General features: G+C 42.3%; 1 protein-coding gene across 2 annotated transcripts in view; it reads right to left on the minus strand.

The window, feature by feature from the left end:
• mfsd14bb (major facilitator superfamily domain containing 14Bb) overlaps window positions 1-21,075 on the minus strand; it is a 24,944-nt gene extending 3,869 nt beyond the window's left edge. Inside the window, exons 1-11 of one of the 2 annotated variants that reach the window (XM_071402256.1) lie at window positions 20,836-21,074; window positions 9,696-9,788; window positions 4,813-4,875; window positions 4,038-4,165; window positions 3,463-3,577; window positions 3,130-3,348; window positions 2,725-2,838; window positions 2,072-2,143; window positions 1,796-1,908; window positions 1,525-1,622; window positions 1,087-1,241 (exon numbers count right to left, since the gene is read on the minus strand). In XM_071402256.1, the coding sequence (XP_071258357.1) occupies window positions 1,087-1,241; window positions 1,525-1,622; window positions 1,796-1,908; window positions 2,072-2,143; window positions 2,725-2,838; window positions 3,130-3,348; window positions 3,463-3,577; window positions 4,038-4,165; window positions 4,813-4,875; window positions 9,696-9,788; window positions 20,836-20,907 (1,242 nt within the window). In that variant the 5' untranslated portion in view covers window positions 20,908-21,074. Of the gene's footprint in view, window positions 1-1,086; window positions 1,242-1,524; window positions 1,623-1,795; window positions 1,909-2,071; window positions 2,144-2,724; window positions 2,839-3,129; window positions 3,349-3,462; window positions 3,578-4,037; window positions 4,166-4,812; window positions 4,876-9,695; window positions 9,789-20,835 lie in introns of both variants that reach the window. The other variant, XM_071402257.1, reaches the window with a different exon arrangement.
• Window positions 21,076-22,399: the final 1,324 nt, after the last annotated feature.

The raw sequence follows: 22,399 nt of genomic DNA on the forward strand, positions 1-22,399 counted from the left end.
TTCGTTAAGTATTCAGACCCCTTGACCTTTTCCACATTGTGTTACATTACCATGTTATTCTAAAGTGGATTGAATTGTCCCCCCCCCTCATCAATCTACACACAATACCCCATAATGACAAAGCAAAAACAGGATTCTATTTTTTGCAAATGTATCAAATAAAACGTAGACAATTTTACATAAGTATTCAGACCCTTTACTCAGTACTTTGTTGAAGCACCTTTGGCAGCGATTACAGCTTCGAGTCTTCTTGGGTATGACGCAACAAGCTTGGCACACTGGTATTTGGGGGCTTTCTCCCATTCTTCTCTGCAGATCCTCCTCTCAAGCTCTGTCAGGTTGGATGGGGAGCGTCGCTGCATAGATATTTTCAGGTATCTCAAGAGATGTTCGATCGGGTTCAAGTTCGGGCTCTGGCTGTGCCACCCAAGGACATTCAGAGACTTGTCCTCTAGCCACTCCTGCGTTGTCTTGACTGTGTGCTTAGGAGCGTTGTCCTGTTGGAAGGTGAACCTTCACGCCAGTCTGAGGTCCTGAGCTCTCTGCAGCAGGTTTTCAAGGTTCTCTCTGTACTTTGCATCAATCCTGACTAGTCTCCCAGCGCATGCCGCTGAAAAACATCTCCACCGCATGATGCTGCCACCACCATGCTTCACCGTAGGGATGGTGCCATGTTTCCTCCAGACGTGACGCTTGGCATGGTTTTCATCAGACCAGAGAATCTTGTTTCTCATGTTCTGAGAGTCCTTTAGGTGTCTTTTGGCAAACTCCAAGCGGGCTGTCATGCATCTTTTACTGAGGAGTGGCTGTGCACTGTATGTATTGATGATAGGTTTTACTTTGATAATGATTATTTTAACCATCATCAAAAAGTAGAAGAAGCTTCTCTTAATGGGATAACTTTTTGTTTTACTAATCCAACGCCATAAAATAAAACTACTGTTTCTTAGCCAACAGAAGGGGTTTTTGTGCTCTTTGGGCCTAAAGCAAACTGACATCACATTCACCATCACACGAACACAGCTGTACTCATATGATCTCAGAGTTACACAGCCATGAAATTAAAGATGTAAGCGGGCTCTGTACCTCGCTGGGTTCCTGAGGTGTGCTTTTGTTTCTTCCTGTCATAGGGTCAAGCTCGTTCAGCTCCACGTTGAACAGGAAGAATATGAAGCCGTACAGAGCTGGACCCAGCCCATTGCATAGGCCTCTGATACCCGTAATCATTCCCTGGACACATCCTGTAAACGTAACAAAGACAGATTTTACTCTGACGGCACAGATAAACTCACAATTCACCTCCTTTCAGACACCTCAGGTAGAAAGGGTATAAAAAGCATAATGCCTGTTATGGTGAAAGGGAGAGCAAGGTAGAGATTACATAGACCAAGGCTTGAATCAGTTGTCACATGTCAGCTGTTGCTCTTTAGTTGGTCAGTGGCAGTGACCTCTGCAGCTCTGTGTAAGGGCAATGTGTAGAGGGGAAAAGGTAGAGCCACAGAGAGGAGACTGGTGTTGTCTTACCTTGCTGATCAGAGGCTGCTATCCGGGACACCAAAGCACTGACTGCAGGGAAGGTGATACTGGACATGGCTGCGACTGTACCCGCAGCCCACATCATCCTGAAAGGCAGGAGGTCCCACAGTGGGGTTAGAGCTATTTCACACGGACAATGGACAAATCCCCTCCACACTCACGCGGTGCCAACACTTAGACAGCTGGACAACACTGAAGACTAAAAGACCAACCCTATGTATGAGATATCATTTTGGCTGTGGATCAAACACAAACTTACCATGGTTCTGATCCAAAGCCATACCAGGCTAGCTGGAACAGCTGAAACCCCAGTCCAAGCAACACTGTGTTTTTATTCCCGATAGTTCTCATAAAATAGGTTAAGAGCAATGTCTGTTAAAAGAAAAAGGGGGGAGAGAAATTACAGTAAATCCAAAATATTGTATTCTTCATTATCTTTTAATAGTTTGAGGTAAATATTGACGTGGAACATCGTAAATAGTGACACTTTTCACAGTTGATGAATAGAAAAAATACTAATATAGCAACACAATACCTGAGCGATAATAGAGAGGATCCCGACCATTGCTATAAAAGCAGCAATTGCTGCAGGTGAGAATTCAATAACCTGAAAAGGAACACAAAGCACAGTGCATCTCATATTACACAGTGTGGATAAAAGTTAAGTATACACGTCACCCTCAACATATCCAATTAATTTAGACAAGGCAGATGCAATGTTGCCAATTGAGTGACTTTGTTGCTAATACTATGCAAGTTCAGACCCCTCCAGCGACTTTTAATGGCTCTAGTGACAAATTCAGCTACTTTTCAGTGTGCCTTTGTGAAGTTTTGACACGAGGGCTTTTCCCACTAAATTCTGCCGCAAACGAGAGTGGGATTCACAGCAACGACACACACACAGGCTGAGAAGCACACGGGGAGGGGATGAGCGGCGAGAGAGGGGGCGAAAACACTACATCAGGGACTGCAGCTATGCCGCAGCAAGCCAAATTTGGGCTGTGACATCGTCGCAGCAATGCCAAAACATCTAGAGAGTTCTAGCGACAAATCAAGGAGCCAAAAGCGAAATTCACCGCAAAATTGTTGGCAACACTGGTCAGATAACATTACATAATGATTGATAACAATGCTAGAATGACTTAAGACGTCCCATGATGCTTATAACTGACTTATAACCAGTCGCACCTGTCGCAGGTAGAGGAAGAAACTGGAGTATTGGCCTGCCTCTGGCAAGTAGGACAGGAACACTGTGACACATATAAGCAGCACTGTCGGGTCCTTTCCCACTCGCCTAAGAGACTGTGGACAAATGACATGTGAGGAAGAAAAAAACCAAGTGGTCAACATTCAGTATCACAGTGAAATTCTAAACATATCGAACAGCTGTAAGACTTGAGGCTAATTTGTACACAACCAACATACGCAAGAATGCAAAATGACGATCCAAAATACGCAGACATATGCAGCCCTTCAATTTTTTTACTCCGCAAAATTGCCATGTTACGGAGCTAATTGCCTTCTTGCATTGCATATGTACATAAGGTATAACAGTTTATTCAATTTGGGTAAGGTTATGTCAATGTCACTCACAGCAAAGGGGTCAGCTTGCTCCCAAGAGATAGGCGACCCCCAGGACGTCAGTCTCATTTTGTCTGGGAGAGATTCTGGCACGACCAAAAGGACAAAGGCGATATCCACCACTGCGATGATAGTGGCCACTAGCACCACCAAACTGTCGCCGTAATTTGCAGAAAGGTAGGCACCGATGGCGGGACTCGTGACCAAACTGGCGGCAAACGTTGCTGACACCTGAAGCAGAAGGGGAAGGTGGAACATTCTCAACATTTGTGTGTTAATTTATTCTATCCTCTTTAACATATAAGTGGTGGGGGTTAAGGCGTTAAGACAGACAAGAGCCATTACCAGTCCATATGCTGTGCTTCTTTCATGTTCTTCAGTGATGTCTGCAACATATGCAAATATTACAGAGAAAGTCACAGCGAAGACGCCCGAGACTGATATCATGGCAAAATACCACCTGTAGAGAAACATTCAAAAGTAAAAATCTTACTCAAAACAGAGGAAATGTCACATATATTCAACACTGATAGAAATGTATATTGAAAACAAAGTTATTTAAATTCAGCAGCGAAGATACATTTCTCTCAGTGAGAGAAGGTAAGCATCAGCAGAAAACACATAGGGAGAATCTCAATTGCCTACTCCTCGCTTCCTCTCTTCTTGCCTCCTTCTCAAAACCCATTGGAGGAGAAGATCAGAGGGGAGGGACCTATGGCTTTCTCATCCAATAGGTTTTGAGAAGGAGGCAAAGAGAGAGGACACGAGGAGTATGCAATTGAGATTTTCCCATTGCCCACATACGACCCTTGTTCCCAGCAGGTTCGCAGTCAGAAGCCACGGAGAGCGCTGTAGAGATCACTCACATGAGAAGCATGTGACTGAGCACAAAGGGTGCTATGTCTACCGGTGCCTCTTACCATGGGCTTATCCTCATTAGGGGGATTGGGGCACAGGTGAAGAACACTGTAACCAGCAGGAAGGACTTCCTGCCCCAAACATCTGATAAGGCACCTATCAGAGGGGCACTCAGGAAAGACAGCAACCCCTACACACGACACAGGGGGGTGGGTAAAATGTAATCACAATGCTACGTCAAAAATGCATCAAGCACGAGACCTATATGGGCAGGCGTTTCACACAACTCAATGTAGGTGTGAAAGAGCTACATAACCAATGTTAAAATTGCTCACCTAAGCACATAAAGAGTGTGACATAGCTAACTGAATTATAGTAACATGGGGTCTTGCTGTGGGTAGTAAATGCAGCACAAAGACGATCATGACCAAACCTTAGGCAGACCTGGGTTACCAGGCAAGCTCAACCCTCTGTGATTCTGACTGACAACCATCTCTATGTCATACATGACAATATTTTATATTACAATGCTGTAATACTCAGCTCTTTTCACCAGTGACTAATGCTGATCTGAACAAACCAGATAGACGAAAAGACAGTGCCTAGTAGAAACTTGACAAACAGTTTCCCCCCTGCACCTCTCACCTACACCAAAAAGCTAGATCACCTAAAAATAATCCAGAAACATTAACTAAAAGAACAAGGCTGTCTGAAATTAGAAAGTGAGCATAGTGACCAAAAATCCTCTTATCGCAACTGAGATAAAAGTTACTATTTTTTTTTAAACAAAAAAAAACATTGAATCTTAAAAGCAACCCAAATGGAAATGCCTCTTACCTTAACACCTTGAATCAGACCATTCATGAGAAATGTGTGCTGTGGGAACGTTTCATGAAGAACCTGGAGGACAGAGGAAGGAGACAATACAAATACCCTTGTTAGGTAATTTGCAAAGTCTAAACAGATAATGCTGTCATTCATTCATGACCTTTGGGGCACTGAGGAGGGCGCACGTCTTGCCGCTTCCTGCTCGACTATTTTTGCATTAATTATGACTTTGTTTGTTCAGAATGTTTGTGTAATAATTTCCTACGAGCGACAAACACTTCTGGATCATGAATCAGAAGCTACAGACTTATCGCTGAGCCTCCCAGTTCTGGAATAATTCATTTCTCGCACAGCTGGCTTACCTGTTTCTCCTGGCCGAGACGACAGAAGGCAATGCCGGTGACGACGAAGTAGAACGAAAAAGGGGACTCCAAGCCAAGCTGAAAAGACAGGCTACATGTCCTCCTCTTTCTAGCATCCCGATGGCTAATGTCCAATCGCTGGAAAATTAACTTTGTGAACTCAGAGCAGCAAGGCTTCAAATCGTAGAGGGACATCAGGGAATGCTGAGTCTTGGTTTTTACAGAGACATGGCGTATGGACAACTCATTTGACTCTGCTATTCAACCAGACGACTTTTCAATTTTCCGTATTGATTGAACACCGGCTTCTGGTAAGAGTAGGGGGAGGCATATGCTTCCTCGTCAACAGTTCATGGTGTACCGAAGTTAAAAACATCAAGCTCCTGTTCACCCTACATTGAGTTTTGGGTTTTTGGACCCCACGATATGCCGAGGGAATTCACGTGCGTTATTACCACGGCTGCGTACAAACAGCTACAAGCAAACATCAAAGCGGCACTCAGCGAACTGTACAAGAAAATTGGCCAGCAAGAATCCTCTCACCCGGACGAAGTCTTTATGGACGGGGGAGATTTTAACAAAGCAAGTTCATTTTTTATTATTCCAAAGTATCACCAAAATGTATCCTGGACCACGAGAGGAAACAACGTGCTGGACCATGTGTACACAAAACATCTGTGACGCATACAAAGCCGTCCCCCGCCTCCACAACGGCCAATCAGATCACGTCTCTCTGTTCCTACTCCCTGCCTAGAAGCAGCAGCTCAAGAGGGAGCCACCAACACAAAGAATAGTGAAGTACTGGACAGAGGCAGACTCAATACTGTAGGACTGTTTAAGAATATTAATTGGAATATGTTCAAAGATTCATCCACCCAGGACTCATCCATCAATATTAAGGAATATACATTGTCAGTCACAGGCTTCATTATGAAATGTGTTGATGATGTACTTGCAAAAACAATCCAGACATACCCTAACCAAAACCCTGGAAGAACAGAGAAATCCGTACCATGCCGAGAGCCCATACTGCAGCATTCAATGTCAGCAGCGCAAACCCCAACAAGTCGGTGGCGTGCGACGCGTACAAGGCAAGCAGGAACGAGCTCTACAAATCCTTTAGGGATGCAAAAAGACACTACAAACTCAAAATTTAAATCGATGTTTGACAACTCAGTCTCGCAACGCATGTGGCAAGGAATACAGGCTATCACGGACTACAAAGGCAAATCCAGCTGTGTCATGCCCTCCCTCTCAGACAAGATTAACACAATCTATGCACTCTTCGAGGCAGACAATACTGAGCAATCCAGGAAGGCTCTCGCTGCTCCAGAACCAGATGTTTTCGCTCTCCGAGTCTGACGTGAGGAACTCTCATGAGTGAATACACATAGCCGCCGGCCCAGATGCCATCCCTGGCCGCGTCCTCAGAGTGTGCGCTGACCAGCTGGTGGGAGTCTTCTCTGCCATCTTCAACCTGTCCCTGTCCCATGCTGTAGTTCCCCCACTTGCTTCAAGGAGACCACCATCATCCCAGTGCACAAGAAAAACAAGCTGACATGCGCAAATGACTACTGCCCAGTCGCACTCACCGGTCATCATGAAGTGCTTCGAGAGGCTGGTCATGGCCCACATCAAGGCCAGCATGCCAGGCACACTGGACTCACTCCAATTTGCCTACCGCTCCAACAGATCCACGGAAGATGCCATTACAACCATTATTCATACGGCCCCTAACACATCTGAACAAGAGGAACACCTATGTGAGAATGCTGTTCATTGACTACAGTTCAGCATTCAACACTATTGTTCCCTCGAAGCGCAGAGCCCCAACTCTGGACACTACCCTCTAAAACTGGACGCTGGACATCCTGACGGGCAGACCACAGGTTGTGAGGAATGGCAACAGAACCTACTCCATTCAGACTCTTAACACGTGGGCCAGCATCCACATCAAAGAGGACTTGACATGGACCAACACCACCACTCGTCAAGAGGGTGCAACAGCACCGTTGCTTCCTAAGGCAGGCTGAAGAAATGTGGCATGCCACCCCAGGTCCTCTCCAAATACTACCGCTGCACCATTGACAGCATCCTTACCAGTTGCATCGCAGCCTGGTACCGGAATTGCTCCGCTAACGACCGCCAGCGGGTGGTGAACACTAGCCTTGGGTCGTATACCGAGGTATTTTGAAATAGCCACGGGATGGTTTTTCAATACCGGTGAAACTATTTATTACAAGTTTTTCTATACATTTTAATATTTGTAGCTACTTTTTAAGTAAATACCTGCAGTCAACTTGTGCAATATGTTAGAAGATAAAGCAGATTGAATTCTCCATTTCACCTGTCATTATTTTACATTATGAAGCATACCGTAGTTCCCCAGAACATTTGAGCCAGTCACGTGTTTGTTTGTAAATAGCACAACTGGAGAAAGCGGAAGCAGATGAGTACCGCTGTTTATTGACACCAGTTGCGTTTTATATTGAAAGTCAGTTGTTTTTTTTGCTTCAATAGAGTGTTCAGGGACGTGCAACTATAGTTTTCCATTACAGAAAATACTTTAGTGCAACAATTGGCAGAAAATAGTCATTTTCATCAGATGACAACAGAAGTACAACGCTATTTGGCTGGAAGTAGGCTAAATGAGCCTACAATGAAAAAGCAAGGTATTTTTTTTGCTAAATCAATGCACGGCCATCATATTTCAGTTGATCACAGAAAGAATGTAGCCAGCTTGCACTTTACCAGAGAAAAGTTGGCTGGCCACACCACGAAAAGTACCAGAGAAAAGTAGCTACACATCAGTCAGAGCGCTGTCTGCTGATAGAATGCCCGTTTTTGAATTCTCATCCCAGTGGAGAAGTGCAACAAAAGCACAAAGTTGTCTGATGCCGAGAAGAAAGATATTTATGCGTATTATCTTTTTTTCCAAGTGTGAAAAACAAAGAATTCTACGTTAAAGCAAGCCCTAAGTTTAACTTGCTAGTTATCTAAGTAAGTAAGTGGCTGAATTAATAAGGTGACGGGGCATCATATTGTGTTGGCTTTGCCGTGTTTGAGAAGTCAAAGCCCTTTGGATGAATTATCTGTACAGCTGCCACTGTCTTTTGATTTCCTTGCATTTTTTCTCCTCTCCGTTCTCGGCCTGTCTGCTCTTTCGCCATCTTCTCCAGGCAGGCCCATTGCTCTACCAACTCCAGACTCCACACAGACACAGCATGTACACATGCTACTCCATAGCCAGTACTGTTCATTTGACATTTCACAATGTCTCTCGTTCACATGTAAATGTCCAAACTCACCAATAATGACATTCTGTAGCACCTACCTATTTACAGTGCATTCGGAAAGTATTCAGACCCCTTGACTTTTTCCACATTTTGTTTCATTACAGCCTTATTCTAAAAATATATTTTTTAATTATCAATCTACACACAATACCCCATAATGTCAAAGCAAAACAGTTTGTTAGACATTTTTAAAACTGAACTATCACATATGTATTCAGACCCTTTGTCAGTACTTTGTTGAAACAACTTTGGCAGTGATTACAGCCTTGAGTCTTCTTGGGTATGACATTAAAAGCTTGGCACACCTGTATTTGGGGAGTTTCTCCCATTGTTTTCTGCAGATACTCTCAAGCTCTGTCAGGTTGGATGGGGAGTGTCACTACACAGCTATTTTCAGGTCACTCCAGAGATGTTCATTCGGGTTCAAGTCCGGGCTCTGGCTGGGCCACTCAAGGACATTCAGAGACTTGCCCAGAAGCCACTCCTGTGTTGTCTTGGCTGTGTGTTTAGGGTCGTTGTTCTGTTGGAAGGTGAACCTCTTCCCCAGTCTGAGGTCCTGAGCAGGCTTTCATCAAGGATCTCTCTGTACTTTGCTACATTCATCTTTCCCTCGATGCTGACAAGTCATCAGACTAGAGAATCTTGTTTCTCATGGTCTGAGAGTCCTTTAGGTAACTTTTGGCAAACTCCAAGTGGGCTGTCATAGGGAGTGGCTTCCGTCTGGACACTCTACCATAAAGGCATGATTGGGGGAGTGATGCAGAGATGGTTGTCCTTCTGGAAGGTTCTCCCATCTCCACAAAGGAACTCTGGAGCTCTGTCAGTGACCATCGGGTTCTTGGTCACCTCCTTGGCCAAGGCCCTTCTCCCCCGATTGCTCAGTTTGGCTGGGCGGCCAGCTCTAAAAAGACTCTTGGTGGTTCCAAACTTCTTTCATTTAAGAATGATGGAGGCCACTGTGTTCTTGGGGACCTTCAATGCTGCAGAAATGTTTTGGTACCCTTCCACAGATCTGTGCCTTGACAAACCTGTTTCGGAGCTATAGGGAAAATTCCTTTGACCTCATGGCTTGATTTTGGCTGACATGCATTTCCAAATCATGTCCAATCAATTGAATTTACCACAGGTAGAAACATCTCAAGGATGAGTAAAGGATGAGTCTCCTGTGTTAAAATGACTAATAAAATATAAAAAAATATTTAAAAAAACTTAGGTGTCTGGTGTGTTTACTTACAGTCAGCATTGGTGTTGTAAGCAGCCCCCAAGCAAAGAACTCTAGAAAGATGACCACAACTGCATGGGACACCTTGGCACGGCCGGTGGTGTGCTGCAATGGGAAGATAGTGACAGAGGCTGTTTAGGACAGTCCACGGTGCAAAATAGCAGTGTCTTATCTGTAATAACAACATTGAGCAAGAACTTGCTACAACCTTCCTTGTTTTAAAAGTGAAAATGTCAACGTGGGGAGATGCTACAGTAGGGGGACTACTGCCGCGTTCAGGTCATGTCGGAAACTCGGGACCTCAGAATTAAATTTAATGTAAGTTAGTTACGTAGACTCTTAAAGCTTCCTATTGGTTGATTCTGATGAATATTGGTTGATTCTGATGAATAGTAATGGAGGAGTTTCCTGCCGAAACTCAATTGGAAATGCAAATGGAAAAATGATAAATCAATATCAAGATTGCAATTCCTTTTCCTCAATAGGTATGCATTTTGTGACAATTCATATTGAAATGCAAAATAAATTGCATTATAATTTTCATGATTGAGTACACGTCTGCCAATTTGAAAAAGATAAATGTCTGACATTTAATTCCCATGGTACTAACCAGTACAACACTGACACATTTAAAAATCTAACGTAAATGCATAAATGACAAATAATTTCTCATGTTTGCCATTTAATTGCATTGTTGTGATAACATGAATTGTGACAAATCTAATAAATTCTCAACTGGCAATTGACAACGCTTTTCCATACTCTGTGTGGTTTAAGACAGTCAAAATTCAAATGATCAAATTCAAAAAATCAATCGCAATTCTTAATTTTGCTATTTAGTTTAGGTTATCGTTTTCGACTTGTTGGCGGGGTTTTGGTAACATGAGGCGGAAGAGATTGCCTATGCTTGTTGGGAACAGTCACTTTTGGTCATAGCTGTATCGATGTGGCGTGTTTTTAGGTTGTCCCGGCAACAACAACCAGTGTGAAACCCTACAGATGAAGAAAAACAGACAATGTGCGCAAGGAGTTTGCAAGAGGGGACTATAAATCTCAGTGGAGGGGACACAGGGAGCTAGTAGCTAGCTAATATGGCTAATTGGCTATTAGATGTACAATGCGGAGAAAGTTTGTGAACACCTTAGGATTTTCACATAAAATGTTAGATCTTAATCTATGTCCTAATAATAGACAAAGATAACCTGATTAAACAAATGACACAAAAACATTACTTTTTCAACATTTATTTATCCACAAATGATTCAACATGCAATATCCGTGTGAAAAAGTATGTGAACCCCTGGTTTTATCAGGTCAATTAAGGGGAAAAATAGAATTGGGTGTTTAAATAATTTCATGGATGCTCGTCACCACATTAGCTCTTTGAGATACATTGGCATCGAACATGTTAAAGACTCCTAGGAGGGGGGGAAGATACTGATAATCTATTATTGGAGAAGAGAATTGTAATGGATTGGAATCACCGTTTGTGTACCATGTCTCCTAGAGGTCTGAAACAAGAGTTTGATATCTGACAATTTTTTACATGAATATGTCACTTTGATTTGTCTTGACTTCCAGGTCACCTACTTGGACATTTTGTAATTATCTGGAACTACTACATGTACCCATCTCATTGTTATCAAGTTATTAGAGATACACAAATAGTTTTTGCACCCACCATACGTCATGTCCACAATGGTCATGTGAGGTGAAATGTGTATATTTTGGGATGTGAGCACCCAGTTTGTGTGTTTGGCCTGACGAAGATTCGTTACGGATCGGAACTTTGTCAATAAGCGGTGAATTGGGAGCTTTAACAGTGTGGGGGAATTATTGTTTACTAGAATTCTTTATAAGCCCAGCACCTACAGTACCAGTCAAAAGTTTGGACACACCTACTCATCTAGGGTTTTTCTTTATCTGTACTATTTTCTACATTGGTCTAATAATAGTAGTGAAGACATCAAAACTATGAAATAACACATATGGAATCATGTAGAAACCAAAAAAAATAAAAATAAATATCTAAATACATTTTATATGAGATTCTTCAAAGTAGCTACCCTTTGCCTTGATGACAGCTTTGCACACTCTTGGCATTCTGTGTTGTCATGTGTTGTTGCCTTGCTCTGTTGTCGTCTTAGGGTCTCTATGTAGGGTTGTCTCTTGTCATAATGTGCATTTTGGCATATATTTATATCTTTTTTAAATTTTGAATCCCAGCCCCCGTCCCCACAGGAGGCCTTTTTCCTTTTGTTAGGCCGTCATTGTAAATAAGAACTTGTTCTTAACTGACTTGCCTAGTTAAATAAAAGGTTAAACACAAAATAAAAACTCTCAACCAGCTTCATGAGGTAGTCACCTGGAATGCATTTCAATTAACAGGTGTGCCTTGTTAAAAGTGAATTTTAACGACTGTCCATCATATCTTTAAGAAATGAAGGTCAGTCAATCCGGAACAATTAAAGAACTTTGAAAGTTTCTTCAAGTGCTGTGGCAAAAACCATCAAGTGCTAAGATGAAACTGAGAGGAGACTGCGTGAATAAGTCCTTCAAGGTCAAATTGCTGCAAAGAAAACACTACTAAAGGACACCAATAATAAGAAGTTACTTGCTAGGGCCAAGAAACACGACCAATGGACATTAGACCGGTGGAAATGTCTCCTTTGGTCTAATGAGTCCAAATTTAAGATGTTTGGTTCTAACCACTGTGTCTGCTTAGTAAGACACAGAGTAGGTGAACGGATGATATCCGCATGTGTGGTTCCCACCGTGAAGCATGGAGGAGGTGGTGTGATGGTGCTTCGCTTGTGACACTGTCAGTGACTTATTTAGAATTTAAGGCACACTTAACCAGCATGGCTACCACAGCATTATGCAGCAGTATGCCATCCCATCTGGTTTGCGCTTAGTGGGACTATCTGTTTTCAACAGGACACTGACCCAACACACCTCCAGGCTGCGTAAGGGCTATTTGACCAAGAAGGAGAGTGATGGAGTGCTGCATCAGATGACATGGCCTCCACAATCACCCAACTTCAACCCAATTGAGATGGTTTGGATGAGTTGAACTGCAGAGTGAAGGAAAAGCATATGTGGAAACTCCTTCAAGACTGTTGGAAAAGCATTCTAGGTGAAGCTGGTTGAGAGAAAGCCAAGAGTGTGCAAAGCTGTCAAGGCAAAGGATCTCAAATATAAAATATATTTAGATTTGTTTAAGACTTTTTTGGGGTAACTATATGATTCCATCTGTGTTATTTCATAGTTTTGATCTCTTCACTATGATTCTACAATGTAAAGAAAAATCCTTGAATGAGTAGCTTTCAAGTCTTTCCACGAAAATGCCATTTTTTGTTAATGTAACTACAACCATGCATAATTCACATTCACTAAAAATGACAAACTTCTTGTAGCAGGCATTAGGCTATTGAAAATTAACACAGGTCTCGTCAAATCTCTCAAACCCACCTGCTAGTGATTAGCCAGCTAATCTTTATATTTCAAGTTCAGCCAATTTGGATCTATTTGCTAGCCAACAAGGTTGAACAGTTGAATTGTTAAACACACCCTTCTGTGGCATGTTAGCCTTTCCACTTTGTTCAGATGTTGAAATCAAGTGGCCTTGCAAATTATGACTTGACTTAATAAACTAAGTAGATTGTCACAAGAGAAAAGATCATTTGCCCTTAACCTCGCCAGAATTTTCCATCAATGGATTTCGATTTAACTTGTTTGACTGCTATGATTAAGCAATAAGGCACAAACAAGCCGACTGGATACAGCCGTTAGCCATGGTACTGTATATTGGCCATATACCACAGGGTGCCTTATTGCTATTATAAACTATTTACCAACGTAAAAGTAATTTTTTCATTCCCATGGTATATGGTCTGATATGCCAACCAAACAGCATTCAGGGCTCGAACCCGGTTTATAATTGTAAGGAAATCCCTTTTGCGCATGAGCATAACTATAGATACATCTGACAGGGGAGTTTGAGTGATAAAAGATGGACAAAGGATCTCAATCTCTGAGCAAGAAACACTTCGATGAACTACATTTTTTTATTTTTTATGTTAGCCTATTTTCGGGCCATTGTGCCGTTATTATGTGCCAGCTATTAAGACTACAAACAGTTATAAATGGGCCCATTTGCGAGACTGACTTGTCATTTCAATAGGCATAGGCTACAAACTAAAATCTGGGTTTACGATTGTACTTAGATGCAAGTAGCCTATAGCCCCTGATAGGCTTCTGTAGACTGAAGATGTAAGTCAAACGTAGGCAAGATGTCATCTGAACGATTTAGCAGCTTGCTTAGTTCAAAGTTAGAGATTAATTTATTTGAACATGAATAGTTTGGCGATTTCGAGGTAAGAAGTGCTTGTGTTTCCCAATAGCCTGCTGGAATAGGCTACTGAGGATGGGGTCATAATTTCAATCACTGAATTAAATATGAATGATATGTTTATGAACTGAATATGCTTGTCAACAACAGCCAGTGTTTATTATTATTATTAATATTATTTCTTTTCTTTTTTTTATACCTGGGGCCTAAATCTGACTGACTGTTACCGTCAATCTAATGCGTTCTAACCACTGACCGGCAATTGCGATACAGCTTTGATAACTTCCAATTTGATCAACTAAATGTAGCCATTAATAATTGCATAATAACACAAGGCTACAACAAGAATACACTGAAGTTATAGGCTATTCGTTCAATCTGTTTGCCAGCTCCAGGTAGGCTACTTGATGGCCAACAGATGAAAATGTATTCATTGAGGACTTTTCCCCATAACAGAAGCAAGCAAGGGAGTTCCATAACTTCCATTTCAAGTTTCCACTTGCGCATAATGACAAGTTAAATAGTCTACCTACAACTGGTAAAAAGTTGACGAGCACATGTGCTGCTTTGTCTACTCTCACTCACATGACTCAGCCAATAGTGGTCTAAGCTGCATGCTCTCTCAACACACACACAAATGGCGACCGCAGTGCAACTTAGAAGTAGCCCAAAAACCTGCAACCAATACATTTAACGTATCCCAATTTGGCAGGAAAAATGTGAACATGGCAACCCTGGTCAAAGAGGAAGATGTGAACTCTCAACTTTGTAAGCGTGAGAGGCAGGGGAAGAGGCTTGGTGTGTGGGCTTATTTTGGACCTAAGCTTGACGCCTGCCTTCCCGCATTTGGGAAAACGATTCCCATTGTTAGGGCGGAGATGTGCCTTTCGTCATTATATACAGATCTCTGATGTAAATGGGAAGGTGCACACAGTAGTTTTTATTTTATCTTTATTTAACTAGGCAAGTCAGTTAAGAACAAATTCTAATTTTCAATGACAGCCTAGGAACAGTGGGTTAACTGCCTTGTTCAGGAGCAGAACTACAGATTTTTACCTTGTCAGCTCGGGGAGTCGGTCTTGCAACCTTTCGGTTACTAGTCCAACGCTCTAACCACTAGGCTACCTGCCGCCCCAGTGAGTGAAGGAGACGAGACCAAAAATACAACATTAGAACAAGTGGACGTAAACGCTGATAAAAAAAAAAGAAAAACAAAACTACAGGCATTTGGAATATCGCTCAAAAACTAATTTGAATTACATCAAAGTAATGCGATATACAGTATTGCCCAGCCCGAATGGAAGTGGGTGAGAACCACGAGCCTCCTAGGTTTTGTATTGAAGTCAATATACCCAGAGGAGGATGGAAACTATCTGTCCTCTGGCTACAACATGGTGTTACCCTACAGAGTGCTGTTAAGGCTACTGTAGACCTTCATTGCAAAACAGTGCGTTTTAATAAATTATTTGGTGACGTGAATATATTTAGCATAGTTACCTAAAAATGTTTCATTATGTTTATGAAATTCACCGAGGAAGGTCCTCCCCTGGTCTATACACAATATCCCATAATGACGACGCAAAAACAGAGAAATTTTTGCAAATTTATTGCAAATAAAAACATTTACATAAGTATTCAGACCCTTTACTCAGTACTTTGTTGAAGCACCTTTGGCAGCGATTACAGCATCAATTCTTCGTCGGTATGGCGCTACAAGCTTGGCACATCTGTATTTGGGGAGATTCTTCCATTCTTCTCTGCAGATTCTCAAGTTGGATGGAGAGCGTCGCTGCACAGCTATTTTCAGGTCACTCCAGAGATGTTCTGTCTGGGCCATTCAAGGACATGGAAGGTGAACCTTCAACCCAGTCTGAGGTCCTGAGCAGGTTTTCACCAAGGATCTCTCTGTACTTTGCACCGTTCATCTTTTCCTCGATCCTGACTAGTCTCCCAGTCTCTGCTGCTGAAAAACATCCCCACAGCATGATGCTGCCACCACGCTTTACCGTAGGTATGGTGCCAGGTTTCCTTCAGACGAGGAATTCTGGAGCTCTGTTAGTGACCATCAGGTTTCTTGGCCACCTGCCTGACCAAGGCCCTTCTCCCCCTGACACCTCAGTTTGGCCGGAAGGCCAGCTCTAGGAAGAGCCTTGGTGGTTCCAAACTTCTTCCATTTAAGAATGATGGAGGCCACTGTGTTCTTGGGAACCTTCAATGCTGCAGAAATGTTTTGGTACCCTTCCACAGATCTGTGCCTCGACACAATCCTGTCTCTGAGCTCTACGGACAATTCCTTCGAATTGTCAACTGTGGGACCATATCCAATCAATTGAATTTAGCCCAGGTGGACTCCAATCAAGTTGTGGAAACATCTCAAAGATGATCAATGGAAACAGGTTGCACCTGAGCACAATTTCGAGGCTCATAGCAAAACGTCTGAAAACAAGGTATTTGTTTAGTTTTTTTTTTATACATTTGCAAAAAACTGTTTTTGCTTTTTCATTATGGGGTATTGTGAGTAGATTTAATAAGGGGAAAATTATATTTAAGCAATTTTAAAATAAGGCATAACAAAATGTGTAAAAGGGGAAGGGGTCTGAAAACTTTCCGAATGCACAACTCCAGTGTATATTTGGCCTTGTGTTTTAGGTTATTGTCCTGCTAAAAGGTGAATTCATCTCCCAGTGTCTGTTGGAAAGCAGACTCCACAAGGTTTTCCTCTGGGATTTTGCCTGTGCTTAGCTCTATTCCGTTTCTTTATTATCTTGAAAAACGCCACAGTTCTTATCGATTACAACCATACCCATAACATTCTGCAGCCACCACCATGCTTGAAAATATGGAGAGTGGTACTCAGTAATGTACTGTATTGGATTCATCCCAAACGTAACACTTTGTATTCAGAACAAAAAGTTAAATTGCTTTGCCAATTTTCTTTGCTGTATTAATTTAGTGCCGTTTAGCTGCAAACAGGATGCATGTTTTGGCATATTTTTATTCTGTACAGGCTTCCTTCTTTTCACTCTGTCAGTTAGGTTAGTGTTGTGGATACCGGGAACAATTAATAATTTTCCAGAGAGTCCCGGGAAATACAGCAAAAATCGGAAGTGCCCATTTAAAGCGTTTAAAACCAAGATACGGTCACTTTGACAGGGATCTCCCAAAATTACATTGTCGGCTACACCACTATGTTAAGATTTCACAGCAAGTGAAACTGATATTTAGTAATGATAGAGTAACTTTGATCGACAATTGTGAAACAGGCTGTTCATAAATTCCAAAGTGTTATCATGTTCCTCAATTAATTCAGCGCAATTAAGCAGTAGGCCTAGGCTATCTCCACACAGAGCGTGCTCAGGATCCACAGAACGCACCCAGAGTAGGCTATAGCGTTTCTGAATCATACAAACATTGTAACGACAGTCAAACAAAAGTCAAATTACCAACGTTGCAACAAATGACAGAATATCCCCTATTTGGCAAAATTGAGTTGTTGATTAAACAGATCAGCTCATGAATAAAACAGGGAGATGAAGAGAGGAAATAGTTTAAATAGCAAGGTATCTTAACAGGGACCAACTCCGTAAACAAACTATCCATACCTACTCTCATTCAGTCTGTTGATCACACATTCTCTACCGAAGCTCTCATATGGGCCGCAACAGGAGACAGCGCAGAGAAGCGGGGTAAATGTTATCACGGTATTTGACATGACTAGGTGAGACGTGCTTTGATAATGAAACCTATGGATTACAAAATAAAGTTATGAATTTTCATGCGATTCTGGGTTTCAAAATCAAACCAAACTTTATTTGCCACATTCGGAATACAACAAGTGTAGACATCACCGTGAAATGCTTACTTACAAGCCCTTAACCAACAGTGCAGATCAAGAAGAAGAAAATATTTACCAAGTAGGCTAAAATAAAAAGTTATAATAAAAAGTAACACAATAACGAAGCTATATACAGGGGGCACCAGTACCGAGTCAGTGTGCGGGGGTACAGGCTAGTTGAGGTAACCTGTACATGTAGGTGGGGGTGAAGTGACTACGCATAGGTAGCAAACAAACAGCGAGTAGCAGCAATATACAAAAGGGAGAGGGGGTCAATGTAAATTGTCCGGTGGAGATTTTTATGAATTATTCAGCAGTCTAATGGCTTGGGGATAGAAGCTGTTGAGGAGCCTTTTGGTCCTAGACTTGGCGCTCCGGTACCGCTTGCCATGTGGTAGCAGAGAAAACAGTCTATAACTTGGGTGACTGGAGTCTGACAATTTTATGGGCTTTCCTCTGACACCGCCTATTATATAGTAGGTCCTGGATGGCAGGAAGCTTGGCCCCAGTGATGTACTGGGCCGTTCACACTACCCTCTATAGCGCCTTACGGTCAGATGCCGAACAGTTGCCATACCAGGCGGTGATGCAACCGGTCAGAATGCTCTCGATGGTGCAGCTGTAGAACCTATTGAGGCTCTGGGGACCCATGCCAAATCTTTTCAGTCTCCTGTCGTGCCCTCTTCACAACTGTCTTGGTATGTTTGGACCATGATAGTTTGCTGGTGATGTGGACACCAAGGAACTTGAAACTCTCGACCCGCTCCACTAAAGCCCCAGTCGATGTTAATGGGGGCCTGTTCGGCCCGCCTTTTCCTGTAGTCCACGATCAGCTCCTTTGTCTTGCTCACATTGAGGGAGAGGTTGTTGTCCTGGCACCACACTGACAGTTCTCTGACCACCTCCCTATGGGCCGTCTTATCATTGTCGGTGATCAGGCCTACCACTGTTGTGTCGTCAGCAAACTTAATGATGGTGTTGGGGTAGTGTTTGGCCACGCAGTCGTGGGTGAACAGGGAATACAGGAGGGGACAAAGTACACACCCCTGAGGGGACCCAGTGTTAAGGATCAGCGTGGCAGATGTGTTGTTGCCTACTCTTTCACTGGGATTCAGTGGGAAAATAGCCTAAGCTTTATATAAGGCTAATACATGAGTCAATAGAAAAATAATACACTTGATTTACATTATGCTAAATCTTTCTGATCAGTAGATAGATGAGTAGACGAATAAATAAGCTACCACTTCCACTTGTCCAGCCAGAGATGAAGTAACCAAAGGCTTTTGGTCGGGAGTAGGACAGGCTACTACGCGAGTGAAGACCAAGCAGACTTGTATAACGTGCTAGCAAACGTTTCTGCTCTACTAATATATGAGCAAGCATTAGCACTCATCTCAATTTTGTTTCCTCGTCTCCTCACTCCGCTGCTGCCTGCCTCCGCCGCAATGTTTTCAACACATTTAAATCAAAATAGCCTGCTGTCTTCTAGAAATCTGTCTTTTTCGGGTTAATTCCTGTTATGTCGGACTGGGGCTCGGGCTTCAATTTACCGGGCTTGGGTCAGACCGTGATCTAAATGTCAGTTCTGATGAGAACTCTAAACTGCATTCGGTTCGCGTGTGCAGTCCGACAGTGTCAATTATGCATTCGCTTTGAAATTATTACATCTTCATGTGAAGGAAATACGCTAGGCTAAAGGCTTCCATGCAACAACCTGTTTGGATAATGTGCCATTTTACTTTTGGCCAATCTGCTGCTGCGCATGTTGTGTATTTTTTGGAATTGCATTTGTGCGACATTGGGGGGAAATGTTGTAATTTCCGGGATCTTGTCATTACATTTTTTCAGGACATGTGAAGAGTGGTCCCGGGATCCCGGTGTTAATCACTATTGTGGAGTAACTACAATGTTGTTGAGCCATCCTCAGTTCTCTCCCATTACAGCCATTAAACTCTAACGGTTTTAAAGTCGCCATTGGCTTCATGTCCTCCGGCAACTGCGTTAGGAAGGATGCCTGTATCTTTGTAGTGACTGGGTGTATTGATATTGATACACCATCCAATGTGTAATTATTAACTTTACCATGCCCAAAGGGATATTCAATGTAACTTTTTATTAATTTGTAACATTTTCGAAAAACATCATCCCACTTTGACATTATGGGGTATTATGTGTAGGCCAGTGCCCCTATGCAGAAATCGCGTCGCCATTTCCTGGTTGATAAAGTTCGAATAGTTCGCCTATTTATTTTTTATGTGACAAAACAAGCAAGTATAGTGTAGAGAATCACTGTAACACCTAAACACCTGTGAAATATATTTTCCTTAACCAAAATGTTTGTATTTTCAGCTGTTCTATCAGTTTTGAAAAAATTTATAAAGCCAAGTATTGTGATTTGCTAGTTCGCTACATGCATAGCTCCAGACCAAACATTTTACTTTACTACAATGTCATGTTGGATAAAGACATTTTAGGGCACCCAGCTGTATGTTATTGTAGTAGCTATAGCCACTTACTGTCATGTGCACCCTGTTCATATGACCCCGACCCTCGCCTAGCTAATCATATCAGATTGGAATTCAAGAGCACGGACAGCAAACTTTATTGCTAACGAGTTCGCAAAATGTAGCGACAAAGCTATCTAACGTGTATGTATCCGAATCATGTGAAAATACGTAATTATCTATATGGACACAATAACCTCGTGAAAATGAGATTGTCAAAATGGCAGAGATATTAGCTAGCGAAAACAGAAGAGATAGCTAACGTTAGCTAGAAAGCTAACGTACTAGCTAGTAGCTACTTAATAACATGCTAACTTCGACTGACTGGTAGCAACAAGATGGACTAAATAACGTTATTGACACTTCCGGCATAGCCGTACCTAACGCGTTACTAGCTAACTACAGAAGCTAACTAAATATTTTGAAGGATGTACAAACGTGGGTAACGTTAATTTCACTTACAGGGGTCCCATCTCTCATGTTTCGGACCAACATGATGTCGTTGGTCTCAGTCGGTATTTTCTCCTGGGTCATTTCACATCTTGCTGTAACGATATTTAGATAAAGTCCATGCTGTGTAATATTCTTAGATACATCCGTCTCTTCCAGGTTGTCTTGATGATTATGACTAACTATGACTATTACCCGGCCTGAGTAAACTGTTGTGAGTTTTTCTGTCAGATTCTGATTTTACGTCATGACGTTCTTCTTCTTTGGTATTATGTGGCGTTCGCACATTTTGTTTGCGCATGAGGCCACCTACTGTGCGGTCGTGTGTGGTCGATCACGTTACATTTTGTGATACAAAAATAAAAAAGAGGGAAAAGGAAGAAAAATAATGCACTACCAACTAACCCTACACCTACTATATATACCAATACTACAAAAAAAACGTATCACCCCATTTCACTACCTTGACCTTAACTGGTTCTACACCAGGCCTACTGCCTGGGAGGACAGGCCTCTTTCGTTCAACACACCTTGTAACCCTTCTGCAGTAAAACCCCATACACATAAGTACTTCTCTGCAGCTGCCACTAAAACATCTATTTTCTCTGATTTACATTCAATTTCTGCGGTACAGTTGGCAATGAATGTTAAGAAGCCAACCTTACTGAAGCACACATTCCTATCACTCTGTATTGGCCTAGGGCTACTACTCACCCTTGATCCATCATCCTCTACTCTCTTCACTTTCTCAGCATACGACACCTTCTGTTCTATTTTGACCCTGGCAACCTCAACCTGTCTCTCTCGCACCAGGCACTTCTGATCCCCAGCAACATGGCCACCACCACAATTGACACAGTTTTTTCCACCAAAACTACACATTCCTTTGTCCCATGCCCTACTGCACACTTCTCACGTCTCAGAATCTCCCTCCTACACACTGATGCAACCTGACCATAAGCTTGGCATCTGAAACACCTTAGTGGGTTCGGCACAAAAGCTTAGGGAGTGGGATGTCTCCCTTCCTCTTCCGTCCCTGATTTGGCTGTGTGAAGCAGTTTCCATCAGCTAGCACAGCTACAAAGTAAAAATTGGATATACCGTAAAAATTCATGAAAACAAAAATTATTTTTGGTCTTAATTTAAGGTTAGGGTTAGGCATTAGGTTAGCAGTGTAGTTAAGGTTTTAAAAATATAAATTGTAGAAATATGTGGGGTTTATGACTTAGTGGCTGTGTTATCTAGTGACGACCTTGAGAAGCAGGCAAGAATAACTAAGCACTTCTGGGTCAAAGATTTTTGGAATCCTTCAGAATAACGGACAGACGTTTGAGTGGTAAGGCGAAAGTAGCCGACGGTAGACAGAAGTCAATGAGTAAAGTGGAGGGAGGTACATCTGCCCGATAGCAAGTCAGACAACTTCTGCTGTTTCTAGGACAGACGAAAATGGTACACATTGGCATTTGTCTTTGTTATTGCCGATGAAGTTGATGGTATCGAAATTTCACCTTTCCTAAACAAAGCAGAACATGATCAACATGTTCCAAGGAATGAATATCCTGATGATAAGGAAATT

Source organism: Salvelinus alpinus, chromosome 5 (assembly GCF_045679555.1).
Source record: "Salvelinus alpinus chromosome 5, SLU_Salpinus.1, whole genome shotgun sequence".
In the NCBI taxonomy this organism is placed as follows: domain Eukaryota; kingdom Metazoa; phylum Chordata; class Actinopteri; order Salmoniformes; family Salmonidae; genus Salvelinus; species Salvelinus alpinus.